A 16,655-nucleotide genomic window follows, 5' to 3' on the forward strand; every position below is an offset into this window, starting at 1 on the left:
TTTCACTCTCTCGCTCTTTATCTCACTCTCTCTCTCTCGCTCTCCATCAAGTTCGACACCATACCCCCTCTCTCTCCCAGCTTCCACACATACCCTTCTCACACTCTCTCTCTCTCTCTCTCTCTCTCTCTCTCTCTCTCTCTGATTCTGCACCATAATAATTTATAGTTCTGCATCCAAGCTCCCAACGGACACAAACACATACAGTGACGCACACACACACACACACACGCGTGCACACACACACACACACACACACGCACGCACGCACGCACGCACGCACGCACGCACGCACGCACGCACGCACGCACGCACGCACGCACGCACGCACGCACGCACGCACGCACGCGCACACACACACACCATCACACAGAGGAGGATGATAGTGAACAGTAAACAATTAAGGGCACCTGGAGCTGTATCAACCTGCAGTTTACAACCAATTGTAAACAGTCATTATTACCACTCATTGACAAACAAAGCCAGCTTCAATTTACAACCAGCGGCGTCGATGCGCTCCTCTGAGGGTCGCTGCAGCGCGTCAGGCTACGGTGTTCACGCCGTGTCCTGTGTCTTCTGCTCCGAAACCAGGTGGTCCTCCACCCCACTCCCAACAGCCCCAAGCAGTCGGAGCTGCACAAGATGGCCCTTACCAAAGCCTGCCCCGACCACGATCTCAGGATCAAACTGGCCATTCGCATGGATAAGCCTCAGAACATGAAGCATTGTGGGTAAGAGACATGCAGCCATCCAGTTGTCTTGGTGCCACTTATTTTTCATGGTTTTCTTCTCAGAACAGTGCAGTGGCGGCCTGCCTGCAGTGCTGTGACCTACTTTGAGATCCCTCCCATTGAATAAGAGTGTAGAGCTCCCCCTGGTGGACGCAGGGCTGTGTTTCGAGGGTTTGTCACGCACAGGAATGAAAAGGGATGTAAAATACAAAGCGAAGACCAGAGATGATGTTGCGTGGTGTTGTGCTCCAAATGCTATGAAAGAGATCCTGATCGATCACAGCCATGAGAGTGACATTAAATACCAATGGGGCTGTACTGTGTGATACATTATAACCTGCCATGGATTGTTTTTGTTTGAAATGTTTAGTGAGATAATATGCAGCAATGTGTTTTTCTTCGATGCAGATATCTGTGGGCGTTTGGGAAGAACGTGTGGAAACGCTGGAAGAAGCGCTTCTTTGTCTTGGTGCAGGTAGGAATAAAGACGGAGATAGGAAGTGTGTCATGTTTTAAACGTTATAGACCCCCCTCTCCTTAGCACTCCATCTTACATTTAACTCTTTGACAAGGTCCTCCCGGCTCACCAGATGTTATGGATCCAGAATGATCCACCACATCATTCGTTACTGTAATGAGCTTATTAATCTCCGATGACATGCAGATAGCAGGACCGTACACATGGGTGCGCGTGTTAACTTCTCATCCGCCGAATGACATGGATTGATGAAGAAAACATCGAACTCACTCCCTGATCCATCTCCTTGCAGATGGGATCGTGGCTTGAGTGCTTAGTGGAGGTCTTTCAGTGATGCAGTGGCTGTAAAGAAAGGAGGTACTATGTGTTGTTGACGTGTGGACTGTGTCACCGCTTATGTTGCAGGTGAGCCAGTATACGTTTGCCATGTGCAGCTACAGAGAGAAGAAATCTGAGCCCCAGGAGCTCCTACAGCTGGATGGGTACACTGTAGATTACACTGACCCCCAGCCAGGTGGGAGCGCGCGCACACGTACACACACACGCACCGGCACAAAGACACACACACACACACACACACACACACACACACACACACACACACACACACACACACACACACACACACACACACACACACACACACACACACACATATGTAGATCAACATGCAAACAGACACACACACACACACACACACACACACACACACACACACACACACACACACACACACACACACACACACACACACACACACACATATGCAGATCAACATGCGCACGCACACACACAAACACAGAATCACACACACACACACATATCCAGAACAACATGCACACGCACACACACACATATGAACATACACAAAGACACACACACACACACACACACACACACACACACACACACACACACACACACACACACACACACACACACACACACACACACACACACACACACAGACACACATGCAGATCAACATGCCCACTCACACACACACACATATGCACATAAACAGACACGAAAGATAATTTATTCAGGCAGACACATTGATACACCCACTCATACATGTTCAAATAGACACACATATGCACGGACAAAAGAGGCAAACGCGTCCAAATAGTGATGCACACACAGAATTGCTCTATGCAACAGTGGCTAACAGCAGTAGCTAACGATATAAGCTAACAACACACAACACTCACTTGCAACAGTTGCTAAGAACAGTCACTAATAACTGTCACTAACAACAGTCGCTCACACAACACTCACTAACAACAGTTGCTAACCACAGTGACCCCGTGCTCTCTCTCTCCCTCCCCAGGCTTGGATGGCGGCAGGGCGTTCTTCAACGCCGTGAAGGAGGGAGACACGGTGATCTTCGCCAGCGATGATGAGCAGGACCGCATCCTGTGGGTGCAGGCCATGTACCGCGCCACGGGCCAGTCCCACAAGCCCGTCCCGCCCACGCAGGTCCAGAAGCTCAACTCCAAAGGCGGCGCCTCGGCCCAGATGGACGCGCCCATCTCCCAGTTCTGTAAGTAACCCCTTTGCAACCGCATTGCATTTGCACTGCAGTGCATTGCAGTGACAACAACGTGTTTTCCAATTTTTAACACGTGAGGGGGAGAGCAGACTTCCATCCCTCGAATCAAACGAAAGCTTTTAACCTCATACCTGTCTCACGCCATGTCTTCCCCCAAGCGCCACTAAACCGCGCTTGGGAGTACAAAACACGCAAGAACGTGGGCACACACACACACACATGCACACAAGCACACACACACACACACACACACGCACACATGCACACACGCACACGCACACACATGCACACACAAGCACACATGCACACACAAGCACACATACACACACACACACACACACACACACACACATGTGCATGCACACAGATAAACAAACAAACACACACAAACACACCACACACACCGACTTACATACACAGACACACACACACACACACACAAGCACACGCACACACACATACACACACACATACACACACACATGCACACACACACCACACGCACCGACTTACATACAAACACACACACACACACACAGGTCTTGCAGCCTCACAGATGAACTTTGACCTCCACCCATTCACGTCATCGTTTAACGGGGCAAAATAACATACTGTACGCAACACCTCCTCTACTCAAGAAGGATAGGCTGCCAGGAAAAAATAAAAGTAGAGTAAAGACAGGGCAGGGTGAAGACAGTACGTATAAATAGGCCTGTGGGAGGCGGCCCGTCTGGGCCCGGGCCGCGCTTCCATCTTCACCAGTGGGCGTCTCCCTACCTGGTCTTTCTCCATAGATTACTAAAGCTGAGGGGTGTGACATCCCTCAGACAGACCCCCAAAGCCCTCCCCCCTCCTACTCCCCTCCTCCACCATCACCACCTCCACAACCACAACCACAACCGCCCCCCCCCCCCCCCCCCCAAACAAACTGCAGGGTCAGTTGCTTCTCTAGTCATAACCACGCTGTCCCTCTCCTCGAGCCCCTGAGCAGCTCACAGGGCAGGTAGCCCAGCAAAGGTAAGGCTGCCGGATGGACGCTAGCGTGGCTGTCTCCAGCAATTACTTCTTCTTCTCTCTGTTGCCATTCGTTGTGTTGTCCCCCCCCCCCCCCCCCCCCCACCCACCCACCCCACTCTCACCCCCTCATTAAAGAAACAATAATTACTTCTATTTTTTCTTTGATGTGAAGAGCAGAACTTGTTTTCGTTGGTCAATGTGCTTTATTGGTCTTGATATGGTGGGGCTATCCACTGCTCCACGCTACAGAACTTGGTACCATGTGGTGCTAAGTCATGCAAACACACTCCACGATATTAGATCCTGCTATTCAGAAGACAACATGAGTTTTATTTTTTGTGTGTGCTCATTTTCACGCCTAAGTTGAAATATATGATTGTTTTTCCGTTTTCTTTTCTGGATGGGCTGTTAAACAAAGTGTTTCCCCCCCCCCTCATAATATACTCAACCTCCCTACAAACTGTTGAACAACAGCAGACACTGTATGAGATAGGGACGTCAAGGAATCCTTGTGATCTTTCAGTGTGTATCCATCGTTATAAAAATAGACGTCACACGTTAGTTAGTCGCTCAAAGTCTTGTCACATAAATTATCTGTTGTTTCTCATGTGGTTTCTTTTTCTTATCGTGTGATTGTACTTGTGGTTAGTTGACTGCTCTGATGCCAGCTGTGTCCAGTTCACCTCCCTGTCCTCCTCCTCCTCCTCCTCATCCTCCTCCTCCTCCTCCTCCTCCCCCACCCCTTCCTCCTCCTTCTCCTCTTCGTCCCCCTCTGCCTCAACCTCTTCCTCCTCCCCCTCTCCCTTCTCCCCGTCATTCACCTCCTCCTCCTCCTCCTCGGCCCTCTCCTTTTCCTCCTGCTCCTCTTCCTTTTTCTCCTCCTCCTCCTCCTCCTCCTCCTCTTCCTCCTCCTCCTCCTCCTCCTCTCCTCCTTCCTCCTCCTCCCTCTCCTCTTCCTCCTCCTCCCTCTCCTCTTCCTCCTCCTCCCTCTCCTCTTCCTCCTCCTCCTGCCCCTCATCCACCTCCTCTTCCTCTAGCTCCTCCTCTGCCTCTGCCCTCTCCTCTTACTCCTCCTCCTCCCTCCCCCCCTCCCCCTCATCCATCTCCTCCTCCTATAGCTCCTCCTCCTCCATCTCCACCTCCTCCCCCCCGCCCCCTCCCCCTCATCCACCTTCTCCTCAACTTCCTTCTCCCCCATGAAACATTGTGACCCATCATGCATACATGTTTCAACCCCCCCCTAGTGGTCAGGAATGGCACTGTGTGGGACCATGAAACAATAACACGCGCGCGCACAGACACAAACACACACACACAGACACAGACACACAAACACACACACTCACAGCCCTTCGGGTTTGATCATTATGACTGTATGGTTTATTTAGTGTATTTATGAATATGAATGTTACGATAATCCGGATTCTTATATAATTTTACCAAAAATAATTATAGCCTGTCATAATCAAATACCAATCAACTATGATTCATTAATATTAATATATCACATTAATGTGATATTATTAGATTTTTTTAATATATATACATATACATTAGCCAATTGCAAACTTTATGGATCTGTGGATCCATTTCAAAATGGCAGAATGTCATCATTCACAAATTAAATTGGACCTCAGTTTTCATTGAATTGAGTGCTTTAAAAGCCTGCTTACCCCCCCCAAAAGTAAACACTCAGCATGATATTTAGTGTGACAGAATGGCTGTACTTAATGTAAATCTCTTAGGCACTTAAACCAGGAGCTAGAACCAAACGCAAACAGCAGTGGAGTGATAAGGAGTCTGAATCTCTCTCCGTCCCTCCCACGCTCACTCTCTCCTACTCTCTTCATCACTTTCTCTCTCCCTTTCCTCTTGCTCACTTTCGCTTGCTCTCTCACTCTCCATCTCTCTCTCAGGATCTCTACCCCACAGACTTTCTCGCCCTCGCTCACTTTGTCTCTTCCTCTCTCTCTCCTGCTCAATCTCTCTTTCTCTCTTGTCACCACCACCACACCTACCACCACTACCATGACCACAAACCCCTTCTCAACAACCACTACCCCCACCCCCACCACCACCCCCACTCCCACCTCGACCACCCCCACCACCGTCTCAACCACCACCATGGCCACCACCCCCGTCCACCACCAACACCACCCCCACCACCACAAAACTGTCACGATAGCAAGTTGCTGTTTCTTTGTTTTTGTGTTTCTCCTCCTCCTCAATGTGGTTGTTGTTGTTGTTGTTGTTGTTGATGTTGTTGTTGTTGTTGTTTTGAGTCGCTGTGTTCCTCCTCATGCTTTGCCTGTCCCCTCCTCCAGTAACTTGCGGCTGCTAGCTCAGGGTCTGTCCTTCGTCGTGTTGCTAGTCTTCATGTTCTTCTGGTTTGTTCTTTCTTACCCTGCTGTCTTCTAGCTGGACTCAAGGGTAAGTGCTTCCTGTAGCCGACACAGCTCAGATCATCTCCGTCGATTATCTGACAAAGGCAACGTGCTTTCTTTCCTCTCTGACTCTCTTTCTCTCTCTCGCACTTGCTCGCCCTCTCGCTCTCGCTCCTTCTTTCTGTCTCTCTCTTGCCCCCCCCCTCCTCTCTCTCTCTCTCTCTCTCTCTCTCTCTCTCTCTCTCTCTCTCTCTCTCTCTCTCTCTCTCTCTCTCTCTCTCTCTCTCTCTCTGGCCCTCCTCTCTCTCTATCTCCCCTTTCTCCTCACGTTTCGCTTCATGTCTTAGATATTAGTTCGTTTTTTCTTTTTCATGGCCTCTATTTGAAGGTCAGAGTTCAGGCATTCATTCCTGCCAAATTAGGATGCATGTCTTTTTATTGTTAGACTTATGATTTGACTTAGTGTTAGCAAAAGCTGTAAATTATATTTCTAATTGCATAATTGCCTTCTCTCTTTTATTGATAAAATCACAAAAAGTCCCCTCAGAGTAAAGCAAAAGGCATCAAGTCAAATTAAATGAAAAACATTCTCAGAACAATTTATTTGAATTTCTCAGTTACACAATTATTTAAAATGTTTGCAAAAATATTGACTAATTTGATATTCCTAATTTGACCATATTTTAGAGAATTCCAGAACATTCCAGTAGAATAAATTTCGGCCGTTGGATTTGGACGCCGTGTCGATTCAGTCTCTGACACACCGCCTGGAACTAGTTTTCCTTCCGACACGTTTAACTTTTTTTTAATAAGTGTTTCTGACCGTGCTTTACTTACCGAGGGACTCAATTGCTTCCTAGTCCTCCCTTTCCGTTGCTCCTCTTCACGAGAGTTGGCAAATATGTACGCGGAGTATTCTGAATGCTAATGACAAGGAGCAGCTTCCAGGCCTCCCCCGTCTTACCACAAAATACTCCAGATATTCTCCTCCCTGCTACATGATGGGACTGTAGAGAGAGAGAGAGAGAGAGAGAGAGAGAGAGAGAGAGAGAGAGAGAGAGAGAGAGAGAGAGAGAGAGAGAGAGAGAGAGAGAGAGAGAGAGAGAGAGAGAGAGAGAGAGAGAGAGAGAGAGAGAGAGAGAGAGAGAGAGAGGGGACCAGTAGCTACACCACCGGAAGACATTTCTCCCTCCTTAAAACGAGTCCAATAAATGTATTTTTGTGGACTGCCCTTTTGGATTGTCTGTCTAGGAGGACACATGTGACATGTCTTCATTAATGTTTGATAGAATGAGCAGATTTTTTGTTTTTTTACCTCATCCACTCACCTCTCCCCCATCTTCCAGTGAATGACACAGTTTTGCCTCTGTCCGCTTCATGCTACAAACCCATGTGCGTGCACCACATTGTATTGCAACCCTATTAGAGTGCCCCAGTAGTGGTATGCCTGTTAGTTTGCTCTGTGGTACACCATGAATTAGAATGCAACATACTTCAAGTATTGTCAACTTGCAAATGCGTAAAAAAACAACAACTATGGAATGCAAAAAAAAAAAAAAAAACTAATACAAAATAAGATGAAGGGGTCTGCCAAATGTGCATGACATTTCAAATCACAGAGAGAGGTCACACTGTTCTTCAGCATGTGATAGTACGTTGATGTATGCAAAAGTAACCGTGTATTCTTCACAATTCTGCTCCTGCTCCTCCTCCTCCTCCCCCCACTCTACCCTGCCTTTGTAGAAGACAGAACGCTCTCCCCTAGATAAGATTACCGCCCCGGTGATAAGGGGTTTCTCCTTGTTTTCCAACACATGTCTAAGGGGGTGTAGCCGTTCCACTATCTCGCATAGATCAACCTCAGCCTCATGTCTCTACTCTGCTCTTTGGATACTACTGCCCTATCAGTGGCTCCATCACCCCCACCCCCCCCAGTGGTTCTCAAAGTGCATCCTCCTCAGCAAGGTCACCACTCTTTCAGCGCCCTGCACTCAGTAGCCCTCACACCTGCCACACTCACTGTCTGACACATGCTGTCTCTGTCTCTGTCTGACACGTGCTCGCTCTCTCGCTCTCTCGCTCTCTCGCTCTCTCCCTCTGTCTCTTTCAATCATTATCTCTTTCTCTGTCATTGTCTCTAGCACTCTCGCTCTATCTTTCTGTCTCTCTCTCCTTCACTTCCCTGTCTTCTCCGGGTGTCTGTAGACCCAGTGTGTCGGTCGTTCTCCTCCTAGATCTGACACCACCTGTCTGGCTTTGCTTGTCCTTCTTGCCTCATCGATCAGCTATATTAGCTCCTGTCCCAGGTCCTTTCCTCTTTTCCTTTTTTTTCCTTTTGCTGTTATAATAACAGCTCTCCACTATTCAGATTGCAGCATTATCCTATTACCATTTTGGCAATACTATATTCAGATTAGAGCATTACCCTATTAAGATTAGAGCATTACTTTATTCAGATTACAGCATTATCGTGTTAAGAATAGATCCTAACTCTTCATAGATTAAAGCACTAACCAATTCAGAATATATAATTACCCTATTCAGATTAGAGCACAACCCTATTCAGATTAGAGGATTACCTAATCCAGATAAAATCATTACCTAATCCAGATTAGATCATTACTTAATCCAGATTAGAACATCATCCTATGCTTATCAGAGCCCGGAGGGGTTCATGTTCAGTGGATAGACTCCATGCATGGCTGTCATCAACGACGTAGAGAGCCTTCCCCCCCCCCTCCCTTTATCACCGACCCGGAGATGGGGTCGAAAATCATCGCAGTTGACAACTGCGGCCCCGTTCCCCAACTCCGATCCCCCGCCCGACCCCTTGCCCCGTACTGATGAGCTCAGGCCTCCCCCCACTGGCACGCCCCCCCCCTCCCCTCCCCCCTCCCCCCTCCCGAATCATCACCGCCCATCTCAGTGACACACACACACACGCCAGCAAGACACCTGCCGCTCACAGTCGGCGACACAAAAGCGCCTCTGTTCTATTTGGGGAACGCCATTGTCCTGTTCTCTGCACACGTTTAGCGCAGCGCCGAGAATAATAGGGGTGAACGACACACATTTTAGTTCTGCTATCTATTCTTTTGTACTGCGTTGAGGATAAGTGAGCTTCTTTTATTTCAGCGCTGGTTTCATAAGCCACCTGTACGAGAAAGCGTTCATGCCATTGTGTTGGCTGTTTAGGAGTACAGTTCTAATTTCGCTGTGAAGATCCATCCATCTTCTCGGATTCTTTGGACAGTTTCCTTTACATTAGTCGGCCTCAGCTCACAGGCTTTGGTTCACAAAGCAAACAGCTTGGCTTATTTAAAGGGACATTTATATATACATACATATATATTCTCTTAATTCTCTTTATTCTCCCAGCACGCACCCCAACATTTTTCAGGAGTTGAATGACATAAAAAATAACGAATGGCAGAATCTCTTGAACACATGAATATGAATACTAAGAATGCAATGATCTCTAACCTGCACTTTTATCCACTGTGTTCTCGGCCCCTTGGTGTTAATATGAGGGAATGTGAAACACTTAGTGAGTAGATGCCTGCATGCACAGTGGAATGCCCTCAACCCACAGAGCTTGGCTCCTATACAACACATCCAGTGACTCTCTGACACAATGCAAGTTGACAATGTAAACCTTACTTTTGGTTCTTTTTTTCTTTGAATTTGCACTAGAAGTAGCTAGAGTACCCCCCCCCCTATATTTTACCTGTCTTATCATGTATCCTTGATACCATATGAATTAAGTTGTGTGCCGTTCTGCTGTCTGCCTGCACCTCACTGGTCTCCTCTCCCCATGAACGCTGTCCGCTTCCCCTCCGGCTGGCGTCTGGACCAACAGACGCAGACAGAGCTCAGAAACACGGCATGGATGAGTTTATCTCGGCTAACCCGTGTAGCTTTGACCACGCCGCGCTGTTTGAGATGGTTCAGCGGCTGACCCTGGACCACAGGCTCAACGACACCTTCTGCTGCCTGGTAGGTGACCCGCCCCCAGCCCTCACACCTCCACCCTGTGATGAATGGAGCGCAACCTTTGTACTGCGGGTGACCCAGCCACTCACACCTTCACCACGGGATGAATAAAAGAGCTTAGCCTTAGCACTACTGCTGACACACTCACACCTTCAACTATGTGACGAACAAGGCATTAACTCCATCTGAGTCTCACAGGGATGGGGAACTTTCATGATAAAGAGGGCCACAATTCTTCATCATCACCATCAGAGGGCCATGTGACTGTGCACTTCAGCCAGACGTAAACTGAGAGAAGCTACACATTTTTGAATTTGTTGGATATGATTTCCTGTATTCTGGTGCATTTTGGGGATGGCCACTACCTACAAAATCTTCCAGATTCATAACCTATGTATGGTATGTTGATTGAACCAACATACATTCATTGCATGTTTTCCATGCTCAAACAGCCACATGATTGGTTAGTATTTTGATCGGTGCAAAGGGCTCATATACATCATCATTCAATGATGTCACAAAACAGAAAGACAGTGGCCCAACATTAAGTGCAATGTACTCAAACCCAACAAGCATGATAATCACTTCAGGGCAGTTGTAGTAGTTGTAGTGGCGACTTAAGTGGAAATCTTTCATGACTGATATCGTTTCTAAGCAAACTAGACACATGGGTTTGCCTTTGAATTCTATGAACATATACTCTGTTTTTCTTCTTTCTTAACCAAGTTTTCTGTAACTCGATTATATATTTTTTTAAATAAAAATTATGTGCGGAACGGACTGAGTGAGGATGCGGGCCGTATGCGGCCCGCGGGCCACCATTTGCCCATCCCTGATCTGAGTTTACACTTCTGTGTAGCCGGTAGCTTCACAAAGATCCAAGATCTTTCTATCAGAGAATGTACACCGGGGGGCAGTATTGCGTTTCCGAAGCCAATTGTACCTGGACTAGCAAATCCGCTAATGCAAGATGAGTCTGCTCCATGGAAAATAGGTTGGGAAATGCAATGTACCCATGTGATAAAGATGTTGCAAAATCATTAACATGCACTGCTGAAAAGTGGTTGGTCTATTCACAACCCGTAGAAAATAGTGTTTTGAAATGATCACACCCAATTTGTTGGGTGTGATCATTTCATTCTCGTGTCTGGATGTCGACTGACTAATCTGACTGATAGAGCTTAACATCAGTTCTAAGAGTTAGTGTGTGATCATGTATGAAGAAAGTCATATTATATTAATCCTACCAGACATGTATGTTTTTTATATTCGCGACGCAGCAGCAAGGGCTGTGATTGGTCAGGTCGTTGTAGGACGGCCTGGCCCGGGATCATGCTGGGGCTCACTGCTCGTCTGCCTCGTCCACAGGGGTGGTTCAGCCCAGGCCAGGTGTTTGTGCTGGACGAGTACTGCGCCAGGAACGGGGTCAGGGGGTGTCACAGACACCTGTGCTACCTCCGCGACCTGCTCAACCGGGCCGACAACGGGGCCATGATCGACCCCACCCTGCTCCACTACAGCTTCGCCTTCTGCGCTTCCCACGTGCACGGGAACAGGTGCGTCCCCCCGTCCCCCCCCCTGTGGTGAGACACCCATGGTGGGGGGTTTGAATGTGGTAGCTTTATTATTTGGCCCGGGGAGAGACGCTGTGCAATCAAGCGTGGAGTGTGTTGTACTCAGGCGTGGTGGTAAGGGGAGGTGTTAGCTAGGTGGGAGGGATATTAGTGGAGGGGATGCATTGTCTCCAGCTTCAAAACGTCCCCACATTGTTGTTTGTTTTATTGTTTGATTGAGCATTTTTTTTACATGTTTCAATTGTGATTTTCTGTCGAGTTATTTTTCAGTTTGCCTTCTGTTGTTGGTTTCAATACGATCATGTTGTTGCTGGTTTTGTGTGTTTTATTATTTACAACTGTCCCCTTTCTCCATGATTTTCCTTTTTTCTCTGTTTCTCTTCATCATTTTGTTGCCATAGTCTCATGTTGTCCATCCCATTCACCCCCACCATGCATCCCTTAAAGTCAGAGAGGTCAGCAATAACTGGGGGCCCCTGGTGGTAGGGTGTGAGGGCCCACAGTCCCCAAAACAGAGCTCTCAGGGCCCTGAGCCGGGGACCACCACCTCCTGTGCAAAGGCAAGCAAATTCAAGTTTAGATTGAGGAGGGACTCCAAAGTCCCACCCCTCCAAGGCCCCAAAAGGTGAGATGGTGTCATTGTGTTGTGTGTGTTATGTGTGATATGCAGGAACAGACAGGAGATATTCTTCTCTCACACATTGGCAGGCGTGTCGTTAGTGGAGGTGAAAGAAACGGTCGACAATGTGATGACAGACGCGCACCAGAGGCCCAGGCCGCCCGGCTTCATGTGTTTGGCTCTCTGCGTTTCAGGCCGGATGGGTTGAGCACGGTGAAGGTGGATGAGAAGGAGCGCTTTGAGGAGATCAAGGAGCGATTGCGCATCATACTGGAGAACCAGATCGTACAGTTCAGGTGAATTGAGGCTCTGTGCAATGGGGGCCGGTCCTATCGCTAAAATAAACTTGTCTTGGCTGTTGTTTCGTAATGTTGGTCGGAAATGGGTTCTTTTGTCGTTTTACAGATACTGTTTTCCTTTTGGCCATCCTGAGGGTGCATTGAAGGCCACTCTGTCTTTGCTTGAGAGGGTTTGTACAACATAACTGACCAACACATGCACACACCTACACACACACACACACACACACACACACAGACACACACATAATTACATACGCATATATCTACAAACAACACACACACACAAACATAATCACACACACACACACACACACACACACACACACACACACACACACACACACACACACACACACACACACACACACACACACACACACACACACACACACACACATAAAATCACTTACGCATACGTGTACACACAACAAACACATTTAAACAACACAATGTCGTCCATAACGTGCGGTAGGTCCTGATGAAGGACATCGTGACGCCAGTGCCACAAGAGGAGGTGAAGGGAGTCATCCGCAAATGCTTGGAGCAGGCGGCTCAGATCAACTACCAGCGCATCACAGAATATGCGATCATTGAAGGTAATCAATAAGCAATCGATAATGACTAATCGCAAGGATGCCAAAAACATGATTGGGATGAGAATTGTATTTGTGGTGTTGTTTAGCAACATTTATAACGTTTATTAACGACTGAAATTGCGGTTCCTGCTTTATTTTCTACTGGGTTGTACGTATTACCGTACACACGGTCAATTATCCCAAATCATTTCAGTCGGTCCCCGTTTTTGTATCTCAGTCCAAATAACTCTCTCCTTTGTTTCAGGCCTGCTTTAGCTCTGTGCTGTTTCTGTAGGTCAAGTTTCCTTTTGTGTAGAGGTGTGTGAGTAAAAATGCATTCAAATCCAAAGCCGTGAAATCTCTTGATGTGCTGGTCTCTTTGTGCGGAGCAAGGCTGGATACAATTCGGACCGTAATCCCCCCCTTCGACGAATGTCCTCTCCCCACTCCCACTGCTAGCTTCCTGTTGATGCAACCCTCCCATGCCCTGCTGTCTCCTGACCTCTGACCTCTGAACGAGCTGACTGCTGCTCGCGGTGAAACAGCAGCCTCTAAGTTGCCCCAGCGATGTTCTCGCTCGGGAACACTGTCTCCCGCTCTCTCTGCCAGTCCCTCCTCCCTGCCTTCCTCCTGCTTTCCTTTCTCCTTCCTTCTTTCCTTTCTTCTCCCTGTCCTTCCTTTCTTCCGACCTTCCCTCCTCCCTCTCTTCCTTCCTTCCTATGTTCCTTAATTCTGTCCTTCCTTCCTTCCTTCCTTCCTCCCTTCCTTCCTTCCTTCCTCCCTTCCTTCCTTCCTTCCTTCTTTCCTTCCTTCCTTCTGTCCTTCCTTCCTTTTAATCCTACCCTTTTTCCTAACTTCTTATATTCCTTCATTCTGTCCTACCTTCCACCGTTCCTCCCTCCCTGACTTCCTCCCTCCCTCCCCCCCCCCCCCTTCCTTCCTCCCCCCTCCCCCTTCCTCCCCCCCTCCCCCCCTCCTGCTCTCCAGCTGTTGGTCTTGACAGTGCTATCACGTTATTGGACCAAGTATGTGTTCATAAGCGGCTCCCGAGCCACTACTAACCAATGCTGGGGTTGATCTGCAACCCAGCATTACCAACCTGCATGTGCTTCAAATACATCGTGACGAGGTCTTTCTTTATAGACGTGGTGGCATATTGTCAAAGAAGAATATGACATGAATGAAACAGGTTAACAGCGCTAGAGTATGAGACGGCCACTGTGTTATACTCTACCGCTACATTAGCCCCGTTTCAAGGCCTTGCAGGAGCTTTCAGTACCCGAACATAACAATATGCTCCATGCCTTTAAAGAAACCCTAAGGGTGCCGAAGATACTAAGGAGTTCCAACCTTACTATCTTACCATGCCACATGGACTGATCCCCCCCCCCCCCCTCCTCTCTGCCTGGAGGTCCTCACTAGACCACACTATAGTCCTGGTGATGACCACTAGACCACACTATAGTCCTGGTGATGATCACTAGACCAAAATATAGTCCTGGTGATGACCACTAGACCACACTATAGTCCTGGTGATGACCACTAGACCACACTATAGTCCTGGTGATGACCACTAGACCACACTATAGTCCTGGTGATGACCACTAGACCACACTATAGTCCTGGTGATGATCACTAGACCACACTATAGTCCTGGTGATGATCACTAGACCACACTATAGTCCTGGTGATGACCACTAGACCACACTATAGTCCTGGTGATGACCACTAGACCACACTAGTGATTTAGTTGAGTTATCATCACCAGGACATTGGTGATGTCCTGGTGATGGTGGGCAGGACAGTGTCACCTCCTCCCTCCCCCTCCAACCCTCCCACCTCTGACCCTGCCTCTTGCATGCACCCCATCCTCTTTTCTAGGGAAAAAGAGGGAAATGTATGAGCACCCTGTCTTCTGCTTGGCATCACAAGTGATGGATTTAACCATCCGTGAGTACCTTCATCAACCTCCTCCCCCTCCTCTGCCTCTCCTCCTCCTCCTCCTCCTCCTCCTCCTCCTGCTCCTCCATCGATTGGGGCAGCTTCTCCCTCACCTCATTCCCTCACCCTCCTCCTCCTCCTCCCAGAGGACATTCGCTATGCTCCCCCCCTCCATGCTTCTTTATATCTGTGGCTCATGTCTGTTAGAGTGAATGGAGTTTCTCTTAATTACGCCAGACTATTTCTATTTTTTGTTGTGACCAAGTGCCGTCTGTCTGCGATCGGGCGTGAATGAGAGGTCTGGTCTTGTTTCGCTTCTTACTTTTGGTTTGGGACCGCCTGTTTCCTTTGACTTGAATGCATTTTTACATTTGCCTACATTGTTATCTTCTTCCTTCATCCTGGTGGTTTTGTGTCAGTGCTTGTCGATCCCCTGGAAAGGTAGGCTGCTGCACTGGGGTCAGCTGGTAAAGGAGAGAGAAAGGTTATGTTACCGGGAGAGAAACAATGGGAAACCTCTTGTTTTTTGTTTTGTGTTGTCGCCTTAACCGTGCAATCCAGCTCAACTCAAGTCCCGTCTTTTGTGCGTTCTGTCCTCGACACTGTCGCAGATGTTCGGAGTGTCCTACCTGTCTCTGGTTTTACCTGTCTTTAAATGTCTGAACCTTGTCTTGTATGTTAACCCACATCTTGTTGTCATATTTATTTTCCACAGGTAACCGTTTAAGTGTTTTTATTTATTTTAGTGTCTTGTGACATTTTGTGTGTAACTTACAAAGTCCACTCCATCTGAGCAGAAAGCCCTTCCGGAGGATTCTCTCAAAGGGTCTGACGGCGATGCCTAACGAGCTCTGCCCTGTACCGCGGTATAGCGCCACTTCACTCTCAACTTCTCCTGTTTATCTGCTCTCTTCTCTTCTCTTTCTTGCTGAAGTTGAGAAAGGTCAAAAGGATCCCAAGGATCCAGGTGAAGCAATGTTCAGCTTATGGCCTAGCCAAAGTGTAGATGAGCACTCACACACACAGAACACACACACACACACACATTGCACACAAACGCACACACACACACACACACACACACTGCACACACACAATACACACTGCACACACTGCACACACACACGCACGCACGCACGCACGCACGCACACACACACACACACACACACACACACACACACACACACACACACACACGAACACACATATACAGTACACACTTATTACCCACACACACACACACACACACACACACACTCACCCACACACACGCACGCACACACACACACACATACACACTCACTCACTCACTCACACACACACAAACACACAGTAGATGCACGGCCTGCACACATACAAATCAAAAACATTATTATCAGTCTAATGTTTTTTAAATATATAAAGTATTTAATTGTCACTTGCATGCATAAGGAAATGGCACTTCTTATAACCGATAAGACTACGAACTGCACATTCGTTGGAGTCGTC

At 47.9% G+C, this 16,655-nt stretch overlaps 1 protein-coding gene across 13 annotated transcripts in view; it reads left to right on the forward strand.

Annotated features, from left to right (window-relative positions):
• Positions 1-16,655, forward strand: part of cadpsb (Ca2+-dependent activator protein for secretion b) — a 64,773-nt gene that overhangs the window by 31,627 nt on the left and 16,491 nt on the right. For 3 of the 13 annotated variants that reach the window (XM_030375077.1, XM_030375079.1, XM_030375082.1), the window contains exons 8-18: positions 592-731; positions 1,140-1,206; positions 1,615-1,723; positions 2,540-2,752; positions 6,197-6,208; positions 10,022-10,158; positions 11,524-11,711; positions 12,543-12,644; positions 12,754-12,817; positions 13,123-13,246; positions 15,107-15,175. In XM_030375077.1, the coding sequence (XP_030230937.1) occupies positions 592-731; positions 1,140-1,206; positions 1,615-1,723; positions 2,540-2,752; positions 6,197-6,208; positions 10,022-10,158; positions 11,524-11,711; positions 12,543-12,644; positions 12,754-12,817; positions 13,123-13,246; positions 15,107-15,175 (1,225 nt within the window). Of the gene's footprint in view, positions 1-591; positions 732-1,139; positions 1,207-1,614; positions 1,724-2,539; positions 2,753-6,196; positions 6,209-10,021; positions 10,159-11,523; positions 11,712-12,542; positions 12,645-12,753; positions 12,818-13,122; positions 13,247-15,106; positions 15,176-16,100; positions 16,134-16,655 lie in introns of all 13 variants that reach the window. The other 10 variants (XM_030375081.1, XM_030375086.1, XM_030375083.1 and 7 more) reach the window with 5 other exon arrangements.

The sequence above is a fragment of the Gadus morhua genome, chromosome 13 (assembly GCF_902167405.1).
Source record: "Gadus morhua chromosome 13, gadMor3.0, whole genome shotgun sequence".
NCBI lineage: Eukaryota > Metazoa > Chordata > Actinopteri > Gadiformes > Gadidae > Gadus > Gadus morhua.